The sequence below is a fragment of the Arvicola amphibius genome, chromosome 2 (genome assembly GCF_903992535.2).
Source record: "Arvicola amphibius chromosome 2, mArvAmp1.2, whole genome shotgun sequence".
Taxonomy (NCBI): domain Eukaryota; kingdom Metazoa; phylum Chordata; class Mammalia; order Rodentia; family Cricetidae; genus Arvicola; species Arvicola amphibius.
The window spans coordinates 64,526,478-64,547,588 of record NC_052048.2 but is presented as its reverse complement, the minus strand read 5'-3'; the positions used below and the strand labels follow the sequence as shown (position 1 = coordinate 64,547,588).

Genomic DNA, 21,111 nt, shown 5'->3' with positions numbered 1-21,111 from the left:
CACCCAGGGTGTGGCTGGGGAGTTTGGCAACATGAAGGTGACTTGGATTTCACAGCACCTGTAACTTCAGCTCTGGCACATAGCCACGGAGCACCACGTGGCAGCCCAGAGTCACCAGGGAACCAGGGCAAGACATGGTTTTGTACAGCCTTGGTACTAGTAGTCACACTTGAGGCCTGGCAGCTGAGCAAGGGTCTCAGAGGGAAGGCCTGCATTGGTGTCTGAGGTTTGGACACTGCAACACAATGCTGTGATCTAAAGTTCATGCTCGAAACCATGTGACTGGGTCCTCAGACAATTGCCAGATCGGGGAGGTAGCTTAGCTGGCACACACGCAGTTGGCCTCGCTGGTCCTGATGGTGTAAGACCTGAGCTAGATCCCCACAGCCCACATGTGGGGGAAGAGAACTCACTCTTAGAAGTGGGCCTCTAACCTCTATACACTCAGCATGGCACATATCTCTCCTAGTCTCCCCCCACCAAATATAATAAAAGTATAAAAAGAGGAAAAAATGTCAAAAAGCCTGTCATAATTTCTATCCATGCCTTTGGGCCACATTTAGAGCAATCCTGGGTGCGTGTGGCCCATGGGCTGTGGGTTGCAGATGTCTGGTAGGCTGCATTGTGAAGGGATTGTCTTGGGGTGATCGGAAGACTGCAGGTGCCATGGACCCTCCAGGATCAGAGGGTTTTGGGGAAGTGTAGTCCTTCAGAGAAGTCAGCGAGGACCAGGTTCCTAGCCTGCCTGAAGATAGCTCTGTGCAGAAACAAGAGCACAGAGGAGTGGATGGTGTCTAAGCTGAAGCCAAAGGCATCTCTAGCTGTAGGAGTATGACAGGACATGGGATAGACAGTAGAACCCGCGAGCTCTGGGTGAGAAGCTGCAGGGGTAGGGTGGGGTGAGCCATGAGACACCTCCCTGAGCTGCTACACCTGGTACAAACCAGGAGCAAGAGAGTGGTGGGGAGAGGGGTGACGCTGGAGCAGAGATGTGTGGGGGATGAAGGCAGCATGGAGGGTGGAGGTGGGGGCTCCTAGGGCAGGCGTGTCTGCACAACTGCCCAAGGTGCAGGTGGCGCTGAACACCTGCAGCTGCACAAGACCCTCGTCTTATCTGGCATTCTGGAGATGCGGACAGGCACACCACTGGTTGGGGGTTGAACCCCTCTTCCGGTCTCCTCCAGGATGCTGAAGGTCTCTCTCATCTTTGCAGAGTATTCAGGTGAGGCAATTGACAACTCTTCAAGGTTAAGCAGTCTGCAGGGCCAGCAGTAAAGCTTTTAAAATAAGATTTTATCAATTCTTTGAGAACTCCATACTCCCCTCCCCTCACCCAGCTCCTCTCCCCTGCCGCCCCATGCTCACTTCCCTACCCACTCAACTTAGTGTTTCCTTCCCGTCAAGTACAGTTTGTGCTGTCCACCCACTGCCCTTGGGAGTGCAGCCATGGCTTTAAAGAAAATGGACCCCCTCTCCCGGCGGCTATCAGAGGCCAAAGCGCCTCAGAGTGGCGGGATTTTGTGCAGACTTCCCCGTGCATGCTGGGATTTTGTCTGGCTTGAGACTGTATGGTCTTGTGCGTGCTGTCACAACTATCACTGAGTTCTGTGTGTAACTGCTTACCTGCTATCTGGAAAAATACCATGTCCTCGAAGTCACCCGCCACTTCTGGGTCTTACACTCTTTCCCCTCTTGCACAACGACCCCGATGTGTGTGTGTGCTATGAACACTCCATTTCAGGACAGTCCTCTGCAGTTTCTTATTCCCTGCATGTTGACCATGTGAGGGTTTTTCTTTTTAAGAAGTTGTTGGCCAGCGGGGTCTCCTTGGCCCCTAAGCATCAAAGGCTACTCTCAATACTCTTGGTTATCCTGTGCACTTAATGGTAAAATCTTAATGCTTAAGACACCACATACTTGAATCACACAATATGGAAAAATCGAACTGTACTCACCTGGAAGCTTCATCCCAACTGGCTAGCTTTCATAGTCTACTAGGGATGGTCCTGAAGGAGAAGAGTAACCACCCAGCCGTGAACCCTGCCAGCTACAATAACTAGTGGTCTGCCGAGATCTACCCACTGCGCAACAGTGGTGATGCCAGCCACAATAACTAGTGGTCTGCCGAGATCTACCCACTGCGCAACGGTGGTGAGAGTATCATGGGAGAAACCAACCATTTTCTGATTGGCTCTAAGGGCCAACCCGTTAGATAGAACCCATGCCTGGCACTGCTGATAGGACCAAGAACTTGGATCTAGATAGGGCATAAGCCCCAGGGCAGAGAACCTAATATGGTTATTCTGCTAAACAGATATAGTACTAAAATGACTCCTAACAACCACTTTAGTCATAGATCACAACATCTCTAAACCCTCATCAGAAGAGCTGCTTTTGCTGTGTGTGTGTGTGTGTGCGCGCACGCATGCATGTACAGAGGCCAGAAGAGAACACTAGATTTTCTGGAGCCAGAGTTATAGACGCTGCCTGATGTGGGTGCTAAGAACTGAACACTCAGGTTCCTTGATTGAACAGTGAGTGTTCTTAATTGCTAAGTCACCTCTCCAGTCCTACCAGCAGTAGAACTTTCAATAAAGTTCTTGACCAAGCAGTGTGGCTAGGTAGGGGTGACGACCAAATGAAGATCAGGATAGACCAGGAAGATGGGTTAAATGGGACACTTAGCCGAACTTCAAATGCAACTGGAAGCAGAAAAACAAAGCCAAAATTGGTGTGCTGTGGGCGGGGACACTGGAGAGATGGATCAGTGGTTGATACTGGCTGCTCTCAGAGGACCTGGGTTTAATTCCCAGCATGCACACGGTGGCTCACAACCACCTGTAGTCCCAGGGAATCCAACACCCTCTTCTGCCCTCTGCGGGTCCCAGACACATGGCGCATAGATATAAACAGGACCTTGGACAGTGTGCCTGGGCATTTCTAGAAGGTTCCTCTGCAAAAATCACTGAGCCTCTAGTTTGCTGGGTGGCTGATTTCTGCTGCTAGATCTGCTTGGTGGGACATTTTAGGTAGAGAAAATGAAAGAGCATAGGGCAGAGTTTCCTGCCCATTTATCCTTCTCTCTCAGCTCAACTTCCCCCAAACCCAGCCACTGCCAGAACTGCAGCCTGGACGAAAGGCATCCCCTTTGTCCAGGGACAGCAGAAGCTGGGCCCAGCCTTGCATCTCACTACTCGGCTGTGTCAGAGTCTTCAGAACCCACCAGCGTGTGGCGGTTCTTAGCGGCTCTAAGGTGGCAGTGCGGACAGCTGAATCCAAACTGACTAGAAGGGGGAAAAGCGGAGAAAAGCTGACCAAGGCCACTCCAGAGCTCTGATCTCCATCTACTCAGATGATAGGCCCAGGCAGGGTGAGAGCAGGTCCCTGACTGCTCCGAGGCAGGCTTCATCTGGGTGTCTATAATACATACAGAAGGGCAAAACCACAGGGTAGCTTTATGTCACAATTTAGTTATGGCTCAAGGTGAGAGAGAGGAAAAAAAGAGCTCACACAGAATTTGAGTGCAAAAAATAAATATAAAATTTATTAAAACACCCACAATATTTTAAAGATGCCAGGAGTAATACAGTTCACAAACCCAGTTGTTTGTGTAAATTATAATAAAATACAAATCAAAAAAGGATACATACTTGCAATTTCTAGGCACCCTAAATTAAATTTACTGAAACACTGGGGGAGAAGGAAAGGGAAAGGAAGGCGGTAGCTCAGGAGACAAACCAATAAAGTGGAAGGAAAATATTAACAAAAAGGTAAAAATTATACAAAATAAAATTATCAGCATAAATTTACTGTACTAAGATATCTACAGTTTAATAATACACATCCTATTGCCTTGAGACATTGCAAAAACCTACCATTCATCCATCAACCCCAGATAAACTTCATTTCAAGTAGCCACAGTTTACAAAGTCAAGACGGAATATTCAAGTATGGTTGTTAAGTTCACCTCCATTGGAAGCCAGGTAACCAAACAGGAATTCAAAGAGATAAGAAATAAAACACATCCAAAAGCTACAAGGGTTCTAGATCAAGTCTAAAGCATTAGTATGCTGAGATAGCCGGTCCTTGCTTCTTTAAACACAAGAAAAGAAACGACATCACTCCTGTCTGTCTTTCCCCCCTCAAAAGAAAACAAACAAACAAACAAACAAACCTGCATTGGAATCAAGAAAATTTGGGATGTCCAGATGAGCCAATTAGTATCTGAAGTCCCCATATGAAGAGTGAGGGTTCCCCCTGAATGATGGGCAGTCAGAGCGAGGAGAGCATGAACGACACCCTACAGAAAGCATCCCTGATATCAACAGAAGCAAACGAGGAGCAGGCCAAACAGCTCACTGATCCTTAGGCACACAGTCCAGAGCCCGGCTTCTATGCCGCTTCTCTCTGCTCAGGTGAGAAGCCTATTGCTTTGCCCTCTCGGGCAGCGCTGCCAGGAAGCAGCACTTCTGCGAAGACGGGCGCACGTGGAGCTGCGAGCCTGGGTTGGGTTATGCACTGCCAATGTGTTATTTTGGTCCAGGGTATGTGGTGAAGCTCGCCCGGTAGGGACAGCAGATAAAACCAGGTGTGGGAGTTTTCAAATGACAGCAACCGTGACAGAAAGCGCGATGAGATGGGCAAAGTAGATTCACATTTTATTCAAAAGCAAAACTAAAGTATGAAAACAATCCAACCACACTCCTTCCCTTGGGCACTCTGCCATGTAACTGCTGAAGAATGAGCAGAGAGAGTGATCTCAGCTGTGTCAAGGTCAAGGAAGTCATTTAATGGACAACCTTCGGGTGTCATACCCTCATGGAATCTAAGTTGTCACAATGTCCTGTTTTTGAGGTATTTAAAAAAAAATTGTGACAGTGAATGATATAAAAATGGAGCTTCCTGTCGAGTTCTTAAAATTTACATCAGCTTATGTGGACACAGGAGAAGTTTAGCACCAACTAAAAGCAGCCGTGGTGGCATCGAGGGACAATGGAAGCACCTGCCTTTAGTCTCAGCACCAGGAGCTATCAGTGAGTGGCAAGAACCAAAGGCTTGCCCATCCTGTCCCGACTGGGGCCAGGTGAAGGCATTCCCCCTGGACCTCAGCCTGTCCCCTCTGGGGTTAGCACCCTGGGCCACAGGAGAATACCTGCCATACCAGAAGAGGCAGGGGCCCTGACTCTCCTTCCTAAAAGCCACCACCCCCTTTCTAATATGGCCTGAGAAGATAACACAAACCCACAGAGCCCACCCAGGCAGGCAGGCCACCGCCGTCCTTAGAAGGAGCAAGCTCCTTTCTCTGTGTGCCGAGCTTTGGCCACCAAGGGAGACAATAACAACAACAACAAAAAAGCAAAACCAAACAAAACCAACAGCCAGAACACTGCCCCGAGCAGACACAGCGCAGTAAACAGAGGTCTACAAAGACAGCACCAAGCCAGAACACTGCCCCGAGCAGACACAGCGCAGTAAACAGAGGTCTACAAAGACAGCGCCAAAGAGAAGGAAAGAAAAGCTGAGAGACGGAGCCCACCTTGGTTTTGGTTGGTTGTGGTTTCAAACGTTGATAGCACCTCAGGGAGACAAGATCAGGGACAGTCACATTGAAACACCATAGCACCATTTATTAGACTATTTCAATTCATAAAAATGCTTCCAAGTCCAGAAAACACACTTCAGTAACGAAAGGAAGGAGATTGGTTGAGGCACAACAGGGTACGTCAGTGGTCCACCAGCTCGGCCTTGCTCTGACACCTCGAGGCAGTCAGGAACAGCTCCTCGCTCTGTGACACGGGTGTTCAGCTACTGTCAACCGCCCTCACACATCCACTGCCATCAGCTACGAAGCAACAGAGCGCTGCCACTCCTGTTCTTCCATCTGCACCCAAGTCCCTAGCCCTGCAAACCACCGTGTCCCCAGGAGAGAAGGCAGAAGCCTTTCCCATGCACCAGGGCCACCTCAGTAAAGAGACAAAGCAGCACCGGGAGGGAGGGCTGGGGGGTCAGGTGCGTAGGCTCTGCTAAAAACCAGACCCCAAGCTGAACCCTCCAATCCGTGCGCCACCCTCAGCGGAGCTACTGACAGGTGGCTTCTCCAGCGAGCACCGGTTATTCTGTGAGAACCTGCTGCAAAGCGATTTTTATTACAAAAGAAAATCTCTTGGGATAGAACTTCCCAAGTCCTCTCGCACACAGCAGTCAGAAAGAACAGAACAAAGCAAAACAAAACAAAAAAGGGGGAGGGGACACCAAACGCTGCATGCGGACTGTGGCCATGGACGGGCACACTGGGAGCGGACTTCACTGCCATCATCTCCCTTGCTATAATGGAACTCTTAAAACTCGCTCACGCTGTCAGGTTCTTGAGTTGCAATGGCTTTATTTTTTTTCTTCTCATGATAAAAATGTCTTGTCAATCATCTTCGGGACTTAAAAAATGATAGTGCCAGTAAAAAATAAAAATTTTGATTTTTCTCTTTAAGAAGCCTTCAGCAGCAAGGGGTGGGGGATATAGAACTGTGCATAGTTACGTCTTAAATACACATCTAAAGCATGCTCATTTCAATGACAGATTTGAGGTAGGTTATACATGTAGTGTGTGAAAGTCGGCATGGGCTCAAGCACAGCCACAGCACCGAGCCCCGAAACAGCGCTCGCTATGACCCAAAAGGCCAACATAGAACGCCTCTGCCTCACCTCACGGCAGCCTGTGTCCTGGCCTAGAGCTTATGAACCAAGGCTGTGCAGGCTTGGGGGATGGACGTCACATGCTTTTTAGCTTGTACTGGTTTTTCCATTCATCTAATGGCTTTGCTACCAAAGGGTGAGGAGGGTTGGAGCATACTGAATACACGTCGGAGAGATCCACACACTGCCGACATCAGAATCACCTGGACCACACTTGGGACCTTGCAAGCCAACAGCCAACCTGGGGCTTCCACGGGCCGTCTACACGGTCACATTCTCCAAATGCTTTGTAAAATATCATATTTAAGATTATTTAAAATGAAGTTTTTCAAGGCACCCCCGCATCTACCTAAGCACGGAGTCAGATGAGACCTGTGTAAAAGCAATGGCGCGATTTAAGCAAAATAGCATTTAAAGGACCCAACTTTCCCTCAAAACTAGAAAATTAGCATGCGCCTTAGAGACTCTGACTCGTTTAGCTCGTCAAACAGAAGGTCAGAGGCTTTCCTATAAATCTGAATTCTGAATAATTCTAAATCCTGATAAGCTCTTGGGTATTTATTTCAAAAGCAATAATATTTCATTTTTCTGTCCTGTAAAATAATTGCAACTTTACAGAATATGGTAAAGGTGGATTGACAAAGCACATTAAATATGCAGCTACTATTTACAGTTTCTCCCACAATTCCATGTTAAAATGTACTTTTTATTCTTTTCAAGTTGCTGTTTAAATCTAGGCAAAAGTGCTTAAAAAAATCTTTCACTATTTACAGTTAAAACCAGACCACAAAAATGCTCAGGACACCTTTTAGCCACTCTCTGCCAGTGCTTCCGAAGGGCTACAGTCAACACCCAGCCGCTCGGCTCTCAGCTCTGGCACAAGGCACCGCGAAGCTCGGGGACTCGGACTTGCCTTCAGCATTGTCGTGGGACTGCTATGCTCCGTCTATGAAGACCACACCTGGCTAGAAGTACTTGATAAGCGCTGTCTCAGGGATTGGCCACTACTCCGTGTGTGTCCTGATGAAGCTCCCCACCCCCCACCCCGCTCACCACACACGTCCACATGAGCAGCTGGGTAACATGGCTAACAGCATCAGAAAATGAACACTCCATAAATTCTGACTTGCTGCAGACTGGCGCCGCTTCTGCCTGTCAGGCCCAACCTCTCTTGACAACATCACAGAAATTAAAGCACCAACGCTCTTATTTCAAAGATCCAAATGAATGCACCAGGATTTTAGAATGGGTGTGTTACATGGGAGGTGGAAGAGGAGGGAAAAGAGAAAGATCCAATGGAGAACTGGCCTCCTCAGAGGAGGAAAGCATTAGCAACCTGTTGAAAACGCCTGACCCTTGCACTTTAAATGAAGTGTAGGCCATGCCCTGCGAGGGCTGGGAGGACTGCACCATTGTCCCATGTGAAGATCCAGGAATAAGGACGATGAGTGACCTGCCATCACACTGGCTTGCTGAGCTCTGGCAGGATGCCACCTGCCCTGAGAGTCAGAAAAGTCCCAGCACAATACTACAGCACCAGGCTCAGCACCGCACGGCACCACACTGCACCATACAGCACCGCACAGCACCGCACTGCACAGCACCAGGCTCCAGCACTGCGTGGCACTGCGCAGCACCACACTGCACCATACAGCACCGCACCGCACCATACAGCACCACACTGCACAGAACCAGGCTCCAGCACCATACAGCACCACATTGCACAGCACCGCACCACACAGCACCGCACAGCACCAGGCTCCAGCACCGCACAGCACCACACCACACCGTACAGCACAGCACTGCACAGCACCACACCATACAGTACTGCACCACACAGCACCATACAGCACCAGGCTCCAGCACCACACAGCACCGCACAGCACCGCACAGCACCAGGCTCCAGCACCGCACAACACTGCACCACACAGCACCGCACCATACAGTACTGCACCACACAGCACTGTACAGCACCGTACAGCACCAGGCTCCAGCACCACACAGCACCGCACAGCACTGCACAGCACCGCACAGCACGCTGGCTCTTCACAGCTTGGGTTCAACTTCTTGTTTTCAAAGATACAGTAGCCCTTTTTCAGTATCGACAAACTTTGGGGCGATTTTGTAAAAAAAAAACTGCCACTAAGCCTCCTTCAGCCCGGTACTCACTGGCTTCATCAATGAGATGGGAAGGGCTCCTAGGAGCCTCTCGACTCCTGCTCCAGCGTGAGGTGCTGCCTAGCGAACCAGGACATCGTATGACTTGATAAATAACGGACAGAGAGGATTCAGTGTGGAGACTAGCAAGCTTGAAGCTGTCTACTTCCAACCTGGTTTCTGGGGACATCCAACACCAGCATCTCCAGGCCGGGCCCCCAGATGTCTACAGCTTCTCCCATTCCACAGAGGGGAACAGGGTGGTCCCAAAGGCTCCCCGGCCTGTGGGAAGGAGGATAGACCAGGGCTACATGCTAACCTTGGTTTGTGGGGGGCAGATAGCTGGGAGAACCTGCAGCTCCCAGGAGACTGGGCTCGCCCGGCAGGAAGCACTGACGGCCTTTCCTGCCCATCTGTAATGATTACTACTGTCGCTTTAAGAACCCAATAAATACACATTTTAAATGGAATTTAAACCACGCTCCTTTGTGAAAGGACACTATAAACTTTCTTTCCATTACTGTGATATACAAGGATAAAGTTTTAAAAACAAAGAGAAATTAAAAGCCCCTCAAAACAAGGGGAAAAATAAAAACAATGTGGAGATATAAATATTAAGATCACGAGAAAAAAAAAATCACCCGACAGCCGTAGTTTCTTCTTCAAAGTGCTGGGGAAGTAGGGGAGGGAGGGGCGGGTCAGTTCTGAGGTTTGGACCATAAATACATATATATGATAGGCATATCCATATATGTAGATATAGAGAGACTTCTGCACCCCCAACCCGCCCCCGGGCATGAGGGCAAAAGCACCACAGAGGCAGCTCGGGCCGGGCCCGACGCTGAGGTACGCTGGCTCCTGGCACCTAGATCCAGCGGCTGTAGGGGCCAGTGACCTTTGTGTAGGCGTAAGAGGACACGGTGACCGCTGAGTCTGTGGGCATGGCCAGCGCCTGCCGGGTGGGGACAGCCCCCTTCTTTTCTTTGTGCTGGGGCTCAGCCACCATAGCACCCCCCCATTTGCGCTTCTTCCCATAGAGCTTGGCCTCCTGCTGGCCCAGGCCGAGGCGCGCAGCCTCCTCCTGCCGCTGCCGCGCCCGCTCAGCCAGCTGCTTCATCTTGGCCTCCCAGAGCGCCAGCCCATGGTTGGGCTGGTTGAGGTTCTTGTGCTGGTAGAAGACCAGCGAGATGCGGGTGGGGTGGCAGCGGTTGGGTTTCTTGAGTGGTGTGGTGGCATGAAGCTCTCGCCGGGCACACTCGATGAGGATGGAGCAGTGGGCAGGGGCCACAGCCACTCCGCCGATGTTCTCATCCAGGAAGTTGTGTTCGCTGTCTGACCACAGCTCCTCCTCGTCCTCTTCCACTCCCGGGCCACTCTTCTCTTCCTTCACCCCCTTGCTTGGGGGCTCTTCAGCTGTCCCCTCCTCCAGGCTGAAAGGATCCCACAGCTTTTCCTCTGACTTCAGGGCCCCAAATAACTTCTCACTGGAGCCCAAGGGCATGCCAAAGGCCTGCCAGGCTTTGTCCAGCTGGCTGGCCCCCGGTGTGGGAATCCTTCCCTCCTCGACTTTCACGGGATTCCACAACTTGTCTTGGAAGCCAGGACCACCTTTCAGGGCAGAGCTGAAATCCCCTGCTCCAACGCCCCATGGCTTCTCAGTCAGGCTGGAACCAGTCAAGGACGAAGTGCTGTTCCCAAACTTGCAGGGACTCCAGGGTTTGCCATGAAGCCGTCCTCCAGGATGGGGGGCCGACTGCTGACTTTCGCCAGTGAACAGTCCCCACTGGCTATCTGGGAAGTGTGAAGGGGTCAGACAGCTGGCCCCAAAAGAATTGAGCTTGTCTGGAACAACGGTGGGGCTTTCCCCAGAAGGGAACACTCCCCAGTTGCCACCCACACTGTTAGTCCTCTTGGGGGACATGCCTCCTGAGTACTGTCCCCATAGATGACTGGGTCCCCCATTCTGAGATGCCTCGGGCAAGGGTGTTCTGCCCATCTTACCAGAGTCTCTGGGCACAGACTCAGCCTGGGTCAGAGGGTCTACTGGCTCTTGCTTGATGGATCTGTTGTAGCAACTGGAGCTCTGAGCAAAGGGAGAGGGGTCCCTGGATGCTGGGTGGAGCTGGGGGACCTTGGGTAGCAGATATTCCTTGGGGCCTGGGTAAGCAGGCTGCTGGTGGTGAGGGGTGGGGTGGTGGGTATCTGTGGAAACAGCCTGGCCCGGCAGCTCGGCAAACTCAGCACCACCGTAGGCCGGGTTCAGGCTGTTGTGTAGAGCATGGAGGTCTGGCTTTTTCTCAAAACTGCTCCCATTGCCCCCGTGTCCCCAGGTACTGGGGCCTAGGAACTGGGAGGGGAAGACAGGGTTGCTAGATGGAAAGCCATAGTAGCCGAAGGAGGGAAGTGTGTACTTGGAGTGGAAGCCGTTGACGGAGGCCAGGCCAGGCTGTGCATAGCGCGAGTGATAGGAATACACACTGCTCATGCTGTAGGGGTCGGAGGGCCGGCAGCTGCCTAGCACCGAGTAGCTCTCCACCACTGCATTGCCACTGTACTTGAAGGAGCTGAAGTGGTTTTGAGGCTCCACTTTGATGGAGGGCTTCAGGCTTTGCTGTGATAATCCGCCTTTCAGAGACAGGCCTGGGGAAGGCAGAAGGCAAGGTAGAAACGGGGGCAGACACCATAGCCCGGCAAGGTCTAGATGCAAAGGACAGGGCCAGAACCTCCTTCCTTGCCTGAGAGCTGCTCTCTGCAGAGCCAGAATGGGTGAGGTGCTGAGGTGAGTTCAAGCCCAGCTGGGAGTTGCTCCCTGAGAACCCCCACAAAAACTTCAAGGTGAAGAGAGATAGCTTTTGGAGAGGCCATGTCCTCTCTGCCATCACTGTCTGACCCCAGAAAATGCCTCAGCTTTAACTGAAGCTCACCTTCCCAAGTGTGGGCTTAGGGTCACAGCGAGAACTCCTGTCAGGGAGGAGTGGGTGCTCAGACACTCACAGCCACTTCCTATCGTGGACTCTGAAATAACAGCCTTCTCCCCAGACACAGTGAGCGCTCACTGGGGAAGCCAAATGCTGTACCTGGTGCTTCATAAGACACCTTTCTGATGAGCAGAGTGGAACGCCTCAAGACCTCCCCTCCTAAGTGGCCAGTGTGACGTGAGGGGGAGGTGATACCCCTTGAGGACAGGGCCCATACCTGTGCTATAGTACCCCCTTGCTTACCTGGGTCAGTGGTGACGCCAGCCAACTCCAGAGCCTCCTGCTTGATCTTCTCTGGTGTACTCAGCTTCTCCTTCTGCAGTTTTTTCTTCTCGGCCGCTGCCTTCCTGGCTTCTAGCTGCCGCTGGCGGCAAGACTTGGCAGGCTCAGGCAAACGCCGGACCTCTCTAGGGAATGCGGTGAGCACCTGGATGGCCCCACTGCTCACCTTGGCATTCTGGTTCTCCTCACTGCCGAACTCATCCGTGCTGGCCATCTTGTACAGGGGCAGTACGTGCAGCTGCTCATCCTCGGGGACCTGGCCCACGCAGCGATTGTCTTCCTTGGTCAGGGTGCAGACCTGCCCCACAGGGAGAGAAGATGGAACTGGAGTCCATGCTTGGGCTTACAACCATGTGACCTCCACAAAGTCCTACCACCAGCCATCCACCTTGTCCCATCGCACTCTCCTGACCACTGAGGTTCTAAAAACTAACAACACAGAGCCTGGGAGGCAGCTTTCAGAGGCTCAGTTACTCATTACCTCTTATACCCCAGTGTGGCTCACCTGGGACGAGGGCACCTGCTCCGCCCGTAGCCCATTGTGGTACTGTGCCACATTAATGGACAAAACCTTCCCTGAATCCTGACCGCTCAGCTCCTTTGCTTCTAAGGTAACCTTTCTTTTTATTAGAAATGACCTCAGAAAAAAATAATTGTAAGCCGGGTGTGGTGGCACAGGCCTTTGATCCCAACACCTCGGAGGTGATACCCCTTGAGGACAGGGCCCATACCTGCTCCGTGGCATGTATGTCCAACTACACATGCTTCCACACACACCACTGCTGTTCTGGGACCAACTCTGTTTAGTCAAAGATGATGAGCTGTCCACTTTGTACCGCTCTTTCCGTTTCCACTGTGTTCTTTTATGTGTCGTCCCCGTGCTGACTCCATGACTGCTCAGGTCCACTTTGGCGTCACTCTCCCCAGCCTGGCTCTTCCCAGAGCACAAGTCAGTCTTTAGACTGCCTTCTACAGATCTGACTTCTGCCTCTATTCCAGCTGCAACTGGCCCTCAGTCTTGTGCCTTCCCCCTTCTCTAACACCCCATGCAATAAACAACAGAGCAAAAGTCAAATACAACAAAGGGGGAAGCATTATGGGAGCCGCCTCTATCCCTAACACACCTAAGAAACCTTATGATTGTCAGCCACCACAATCATGATTAAAAATTAGCAAAGGACATAGATGGGGTACCCTCAAAGATGAGATTAAAACAGGCAAGAGAACGCGGGCAAGGCTTCCCGCCTCTTCAGTGCCTAAGTGCGTAAGAGGCACGCCTCACTGAAGCAGATGGATACTAGAGACTGACAGGATTCCGTGTCGCAGAGCAGGTACTAAAACTTGTGACTGTCACTGTACACAGGGCCTCCAGCACAGAGCTGCAGGGCCTCCTCATGGCACATGGGTGGGAACTGTGTGCAATCAATCACCAAGTGGCCATCAGTGGGGAAACTGGCTAAATAGCTGGCATCAGAGCTACACGTGAGGCTTCAACACATTTGATACCACTAGTTATGAAAAGCATGCCCTGGGACAGCGGGCAGACAAGCTGTGGCCCCGTGTACATGGAGTTTTATATAGCTGTACGTGGCCGCGGTCACACACAGCTGTCTGAAGGGATGGCCACCAAATGCTGACTGTGGCTATTTTTACAATATTGCAGACAAGTTTTCTGTCTCTTTGTTTGGTTGGTTTGGTTTTTTTGAGATAGGGTTTCTCCGTGTGTAGCCCTGGCTGTCCTGGAACTTGCTCTGTAGACCAGGTTGGGCTCAAACTCACAGAGATCTGCCTGCCGCTGCCTCCCATGTGCTGGGATTAAGAGCATGCTCTACCATGATCCAGCAACTTGTTTTTTTTTCTTAAAATTATTATTACTTTTTATTTATAAGTGTGTCTGTGTCCATGTGAATATATGCCACAGGTATCACAAAAGCCAGAAGAGGGCGTCAGACTCCCTGGAGCTGGAGTTCCAGGTGACTGTGAGAAACAAACTGGGGGTATCTGAAAGGGTAGCAAGTTCTCTTAGCAGCTGAGCCATTTCTCCAAGTCCCAACTCCGAAGGTTTTTATCACGAGGGGATCGGGCTCAGTGCATAATGCTATTGCTGAGTGAACTGGAAGAGCTGCATTTGGATCCTCAGGACGCACATTAACAATCCAAGCATAAGTCGACCTCATCTTACTGGCCACCAGCCTAACTGCCCAGCTCCAAGTACCAACGAGAGACTCTGACTTAAGAATAAGACTACAACCCCCAAAGGCAGACAGCTTCTGAGGAAGACAGGAGACTGACCTCTGACCTCCATGCACTCATGCATATGCATGCCCAGCTGCCCACATGCGCAGACCTGCTCGCATGCACACGTACAAATTTTAAGACATGAAAACTTTTAGGAAGTTTGCGACTAATAGTTAATCTTTAAGTAGTAAAGATGCAGGTGCTCCTTCCTGCTCCCCAGTGCCCCCATCCTCCAGCTCTCTTTATCCTAGAGGGCCCACCCTTTCTAGCATTTCAGGTCTGGGCCTCCAGCCTTCTCTCTAGCCTCCCCAAATTCTGCAGCCCAGCTAAAAAGTAAGCACGGCACCAGCACCATTTCCTTGAGGGAGTCCCCACCTCAGTCAGTCTTGACCGCTCCTCTTCTCCAGCGCACTCACACCTCTGGAGATCCACTCCCACTCCCCAAGTCCCCTCTCTCCTGCCTGCTCTATACACAACCAGTGTAACCTAGCAGGCATCGCAAGGAGGACTCTTCCGTAAACCTCATCTCTGCTCAGTAAATGCACACGTAGGCTCTGGTTCCTCACACGACTCCTGTCACCAGTCCACCTCTGTTGCGAGGGTTTTCTCCAAGGAGGGGCAGGAGTAGGCAGTTTAGCCAACGCTAGCCAGGACTCTGAGAATCCAGTTCTCCGTCCTTCCCTATAATGAGCAAACCCATAGCTGGTTCCTCCACTGGACCCAGGCTTCCTTACCACTGTGCACCCATTGTAGAGGTTATGTTGGTCCTTGTGGGCATGGGCACAGAAGTCCATGCAGGCTGTGACCCCTGAGAAGGGCCGCCCTTCCTTCAGCCCCAGACGGCAGTCGATCGCCACTTCCTCATTGGTCACCTGTGTGAAGGCCAAGAACAGTGTTCAGGACTAAGTGACTAGTCCTGATGCTGTCCCTGGGATCTGGGTCTTAGAGAAAAGCAGGTTAAGGTTCACAGCTGCCTTGCGATTCTGGGCCATGAGAGGAAGCTTTTCCGTTGAGATGCCCGGAACCTGAAGGAATCAATCACTCTCTCCTAGGTTAGCTCAAGTGTGCTTGCCTAGGTGGAGAGGAATTCAAACCTGTGCCAAGGAAGCCAGGCCAGAGGCGCCAGGGGATGACCAGGGAGAGGGGATGGGGAGCTAGTGCAGGCTGTATAAACAAGGCATCTTACGAAGCACACAATGGCTCTAGGAGACGGCCAGGCTGAGCTCTCCCGCTTTCCAGCACCAGGGAACCTGAGTCTGTGACAGATAAAGGTCTAGGCTCCGTACCTGATTCTGATAGGCCTGGGGGGCAAGCCGCTTGTACAGGGGAGCAACTTCAGTGGCCAAGTCCTGGAAGCTATTCCGGAGCACTTCCTCCTGCAGAGAGAACAGGTAGGTACATTCAGAGCTGCCCTACCTGGCAAACTTCCTGCCAGGAAGGAGCCCTACCAGAATCACTGCTGGGCAGCACCGGACAGACAGGAAGCCAAGAACCTGCAGAGATTCAGAGTATGCCTCTGCTGTGTCCATTTTAAAGCTGCGGATACTGAAGCTCACTGTGGGAAGGTGCAGTCACACTGACGGCCCCGCTACTATGTCAGTCACACGCAGCTCAATGAGCCCAACACAAGACAGCAGGCCCTTGCTCTCGGAGCTGAGTCCTGTGCGTCACAGGGGTGGATGCTTGTCCCCATGTTAGAGGGAAAGGAAGGGGAAACCGACAGGACTATGCTAGAGACACACAGCTGGCCTGGCCCACACACAGCCTGTCACCATTCAGGTGTCAGACAAACACATTCAAAGATCTGGCTGCTACGGCCTTCTGAAATGCAAGTTAGTGATGACCTGGGTCCCTCAGTGGCTCCATGTAGTTCCTGTACTTGACAGAAAAATGTCTGCAGTATCAAGGAAGGTCCACAGGACAACTGCTTGTATCAAGTAGTGACCACTCTCTTACGTGAAGCATCTGGCATCTCTGTCGCCTCTCTGACCTTTAGCCACTGGGGCTCGCAGGGAAGCAAGGCCATGAGCATGAACGTGGAGCACATATGAAGGAAGCACAGGAAAGCACACAGCACAGAGTAGCTGACAGCAGGGCCCAGTCAACCAGTGCAACCAATGTGGTACCGCATCAGGGCCTGGCCACCTGGCCTGCTCTGGCTGCTGTCCAGATGCTGCCATCAGCACAGCGAGGCCAAAGTAACATAGCTTCAAGGTGAGGTTCACGAGGTGGGGAAGCACCGGCCTGGGGTGGAACCCCACATAGGTCTGAACAAGTCACTCTCCTGTCTGTGAAGCTAAGTAACACTGCCAGGGCAAATGGGTGGTCCTGGGTTAACTGGATATGTGTGACCCCAGCACACAAGTGCTCAGGGCATGGTGATGACAGACCGGGGATGGTATGCGGAGAAACTAAGCCATTATCTTTTTATTCCTGACAAGTCGTAGGCCCTGGAGCTCTTTAACCTACTGAAACGGCCACATTTGCCTCTTCAGAAGAAGGGGGTCTTAGCTTACAAAGAGCTATCAAATTAGAGTCTATTTTAAGTTTACAAAATTATCTAGAAGTTTTGGTGGAGGGCCAGGTAGTGGTGGCATACGCCTTTAATTGAGAGGCAGAAGCAGGAGGATCTCTGTGAGTTCGAGGCCAGCCTGGTCTACAAGAGCTAGTTCCAGGACAGGCTCCAAGCTACAGAGAAATCCTGTCTTGAAAAAACAAAACTAACAAACAAAAAAACAAAACAAACAAACAAAAGTTTTGGGGGAAAAGGTTCTGAATTTGGAAAAAAAAGATTTATATGTGTGTGTGTGTTTATGGCATGGGTATGCATGTGCCTGCAGAAACCGAAAGAGGGTGTTTTGTCCCCTGGAGCTGGAGTTCAGACATGGAAATACAGGACATTTAGAAGAATATCTGCATGGTGCTCTTAACCATCTCTCTAATCCCTCAAAGGGGTTCATTTTACCTATGAAGGACAAAGCCAGGAAGATGTGTCCATGGGCTATGGAGCACAGAAGAGGTGCCCAGTGGATGCCCCTGTCCTCAGGGGAGTGGGAGGTCCTTCTAGTACTAGGATCTTCAAGCTCTGGAAAGCCAAGACTGGCATCAGGATGCCTGCCTGTACTCTAACAGAGGGGCCAGTCCCCTGACTCCTCCCACAGGAGCGCAAGCAGAAGAGAGAGGAGCAGAGGTGAAAAGACAGTGTGCTCATTCTGAGACCACCTCTTGCTATCTATGGTCACGGCAGCATGGAGCACAGAAAATATGGCAGTGGAGAGATGGCCTCAGCTGACACTCCGAGATCTTCCGCCCTTGGTTGAAGCTGCAGTAGGGACCCAGAGGCCCTTGTTCTGTTGTGATGGGGATAAGAGAAAGGCCCAGGAAGGGAGACCAGGGTGAGAAGCCATAGAGAAGTCTTCATTATAACTCTGTGACTATATATGTGGGCTACTACCCAGTGCACCAGGATAGGCTCCCAGACAAGAAGGGCCTAGATATGGGGCTGGGGATTTAGCTCAGTGGTAGAGCGCTTGCCTAGCAAGTGCAAGGCCCTGGGTTAGGTTCTTTGCTCTGGAAAAAAAAAGACAAAATAACAAATAAGGGTCTAGAAGTCTGTATGATGCTAAAAATGTCTGCTCAGCCCAGTGGAGGATGGGATACCTCACCAAGCCCAATAATGATTCAGAGAGTCATCCACAGAGAGGAAGGTCCTCCTTCCTCCTATAATTCCTACACCCTAAAAAATGTCCCATGAAGAAATGGCCAGATCACATTCAGATGAAAGATCTGCATTTTTGTCAGAAGTATTCAGAATAATTTCTTCAAAGCTGCTGCTAAGTGGCAAGAGTCTGAGGACCTGTAGCTGGAAGTCCTCAGCTTTCATATGACCTGCAAACAAACTTTCCCAGCAGGTAAGGCTGCTGAGAAATCCCAAGTCAAGCAAGGAAACATTTCTGCCCATCTGCACTGCGGCATGTCAGTCCTAGCTCTGCAGAGCTGGTGAGGGTGCTGGGGCGGGAAGGGTGAGGGGTGTTTGCTCTGTGTCCAGCCCAGCTTTCCTCACCTCCTTGGGATTGTCCCCCGTGAGGCGGAACTTGCGTGGCGTCTTGCTCCGAGCATATTTGCAGCCATTGAAGTACATGCTCCAGGAACAACCGAAGGAGAAGGAGGCACCACAGGTGTTGGGGTCTTTGCCTTGGCAAGCGCAGGTCCGGCTGCAATGCACAAGACAGGCCAGGCATACAAATGTGATCTCTCTTTGGTGGCACTGCCCTGCCCCTGCAGAGGACTGGTATCCACTAGGCTCTGATGACAAGGACTCCTCTTTCCACCCCGTGACTCTTCCAAGTTTCCCAACACAGGTTATTCTCTGAACACTCATGTTCGATGAAATAAGTCTGTTCAGAAGGTCACGTGATGCTGAGTCTATCAGTGACATTCTTGCAGAGGCAAACTTAAAGGGACAGGAAAGACACATGGTTGTTGAGGGTTGGGGAAAGGGTTGTAGGTGAAGGGCACAGGGAATCACGTGTGCTTGCACATGTAGACACGTGTATGTGTGGGCATCAAAGGACAACCTGCAGAAATCATTCTCTCCTTCTACCATTCCTGGGGAATGAACTCAGGCTGCCAGGCTTGGCAATTGCTTAACCCCACTGAGCTATCTCAGGGACCTCTACTGTTAACCCTGACTGGGCTATGTGACTATGGATAGTTACTAAATCCTCCGAACTGCTGGGGGTAATGGAGCACAGCTTTAATCCCAGTACTCCCGAAGCCGAGACAGGCAGATCTCCCTGAGTTCAAGGCTAGCCTAGTCTATGCAGCTAGTTCCAGGCCAGCCAAGGATATAATAGCAAGACCTTGTCTCATCAAAAATAAAACAAAACCCTCCAGACTATATAACTTAAGAATGACTTTACTGAAACTAAATACATCCCAATGAAAGGATAGGAAAATCCAATAGAGATGTTACTGTTGATCTGGGTTCAGAACCCAGGGCTGCCCAGCATCCCAGTACCCGCTACCCAGGATCCTGTGGTCCCAGCATCTACCCACTGCCACTGCAACACATACTCATCATTGAGGCCACATCTCCGGCTGGTAGGGTTCCCGTACTTCCGGAGGGTATCGGTGAGCTCCTGGTAGAGGGTGTCTCCAAGGCTGCGAGGGATGCCCTCCCAGGCCAGGATCAAGATGATAATCACGGCGTTCTGACAGTGGTGGCCTGCCCGATGCCGCACCAGGCACAGCAGCTTCTCCTCCAGTGTGTGTCTTCGGATCACCTGCAGAAATACAGGACTGAGCTTTACCCTGCAGGAGCCACGCAGCTCTGCAGGGTATGTGCCCCTCACTATCCCACAGTACCATCAGGGAAGAAGAAACACAAAATTTTAGAGCAGCAAAATAGAAACTAATTATGATAAAGTCTAAGACATTTGTGACCGCTGGGTGCTGGCGGTTCATGCTTTGAATCCCAGCACTTAGATCTCTGAGTTCGAAACCAGCTTGGTCTCAGAGTGAGTTCCAGGACAACCAGGGCTACACAGACACAGTCTCAAAAATCCAAAAGACGTTAGTGACCAACACAAACTTAAAAGTAAAAATAAATGAACCTGTGAGCCAGAAATACAGTGAAGAATTATATGATGTCCCAGAACGTTTGCAGAGGAAGCACTGCACATCTGTGTGTTTACACTGCACACCACTGTGTTTACACTGCACACTGTGTGTTTACACTGCACATCTGTTTGTGTTTACACTGCACATCTGTGTGTGTTTACACTGCACATCTGTGTGTGTTTACACTCGGGTGTAACACTAGGGAAAACAATCTGAGCTTCCTCACAAAGCTATGTATGGTATCAACGTACAACCCACAGTTCTGTGGGTGTGAAGGTCAGGGAAGGACCCGGCCTGCAGACAGATGCAGTCATACCTGCCACTGACGCTGTGCAGGTTACAAGGAAATGAGTGGCGGGGTAGGCAGTACCAACAAGGAAAAGGGCCCGATGCACAGTCAGGGCTTAGTCGGCGTTTATTCATTGAAAGCTGGGAAGTCCAGCTCTCCTTGACCACACAGGGAACCTTAACCTAGGGCAGCCAGCTTTTCTGGTTTGTAAGAAAAAGTGAAAAAGAAGAGTTTTACATAGCTGTGCCATACTTCCTCTGAGACAGGATCTTACTATGTAGTCCTGTCAGGTCCTGAACTTGCTATGTAGACCATGCTGGCCTTGAAAACACAGAGGTCTGTCTGCCTCTGCCTCCCAGATGCTGGGATTGAAGGTATGTACCATTGTACCTTGCCATTTACATACCAATGTGTATGTGTTTGTGTGTACTCATGAATTTATGTGAACCACGTGAGCACGGAGCCACCAGAGGCCAAAAATAGCACTGGATCCCCTCTAACTGCAGTGAAAGTCCTAACCTCTGAGCCATCTCAACAGCCCTCAAACTCCCTTTCAAAGTCACACGTACCACACTTTATGTTACTATGGTAAATATGCATAATATAAAATCTGCCACGTTTAGCATACATTTTAGTGGCTTTCAGCTCATTCACCAGGCTGCATGGCTACCGTTTCCTCTAGAACTTCTACTCCCAATAAAGCTAAGACTTCATTCATAAAACGGCAATGCTCCAACTCTTCCCTTCTGATGCTCCCCTACCCGAGATCACCCTTCTACTTTTTTTAATTAAAAAAATGTAAACATTTAGTGTGTCTGTGCATGCCCTTGCAGGTCAGAGGATAACCTTTGGAAG

The 21,111-nt window shown here is 50.8% G+C and overlaps 1 protein-coding gene across 7 annotated transcripts in view; it reads right to left on the bottom strand.

Annotated features, from left to right (window-relative positions):
- Positions 1-3,516: 3,516 nt before the first annotated feature.
- Positions 3,517-21,111, bottom strand: part of Tet3 (tet methylcytosine dioxygenase 3) — a 103,893-nt gene continuing 86,298 nt past the window's right edge. For all 7 annotated transcript variants that reach the window (XM_038318291.1, XM_038318290.1, XM_038318294.1 and 4 more), the window contains 6 exons: positions 19,422-19,630; positions 18,409-18,559; positions 15,632-15,721; positions 15,080-15,217; positions 12,069-12,405; positions 3,517-11,487 (listed from right to left, as the gene is read on the bottom strand). In XM_038318291.1, the coding sequence (XP_038174219.1) occupies positions 9,713-11,487; positions 12,069-12,405; positions 15,080-15,217; positions 15,632-15,721; positions 18,409-18,559; positions 19,422-19,630 (2,700 nt within the window). In that variant the 3' untranslated portion in view covers positions 3,517-9,712. The remainder of the gene's footprint in view (positions 11,488-12,068; positions 12,406-15,079; positions 15,218-15,631; positions 15,722-18,408; positions 18,560-19,421; positions 19,631-21,111) is intronic.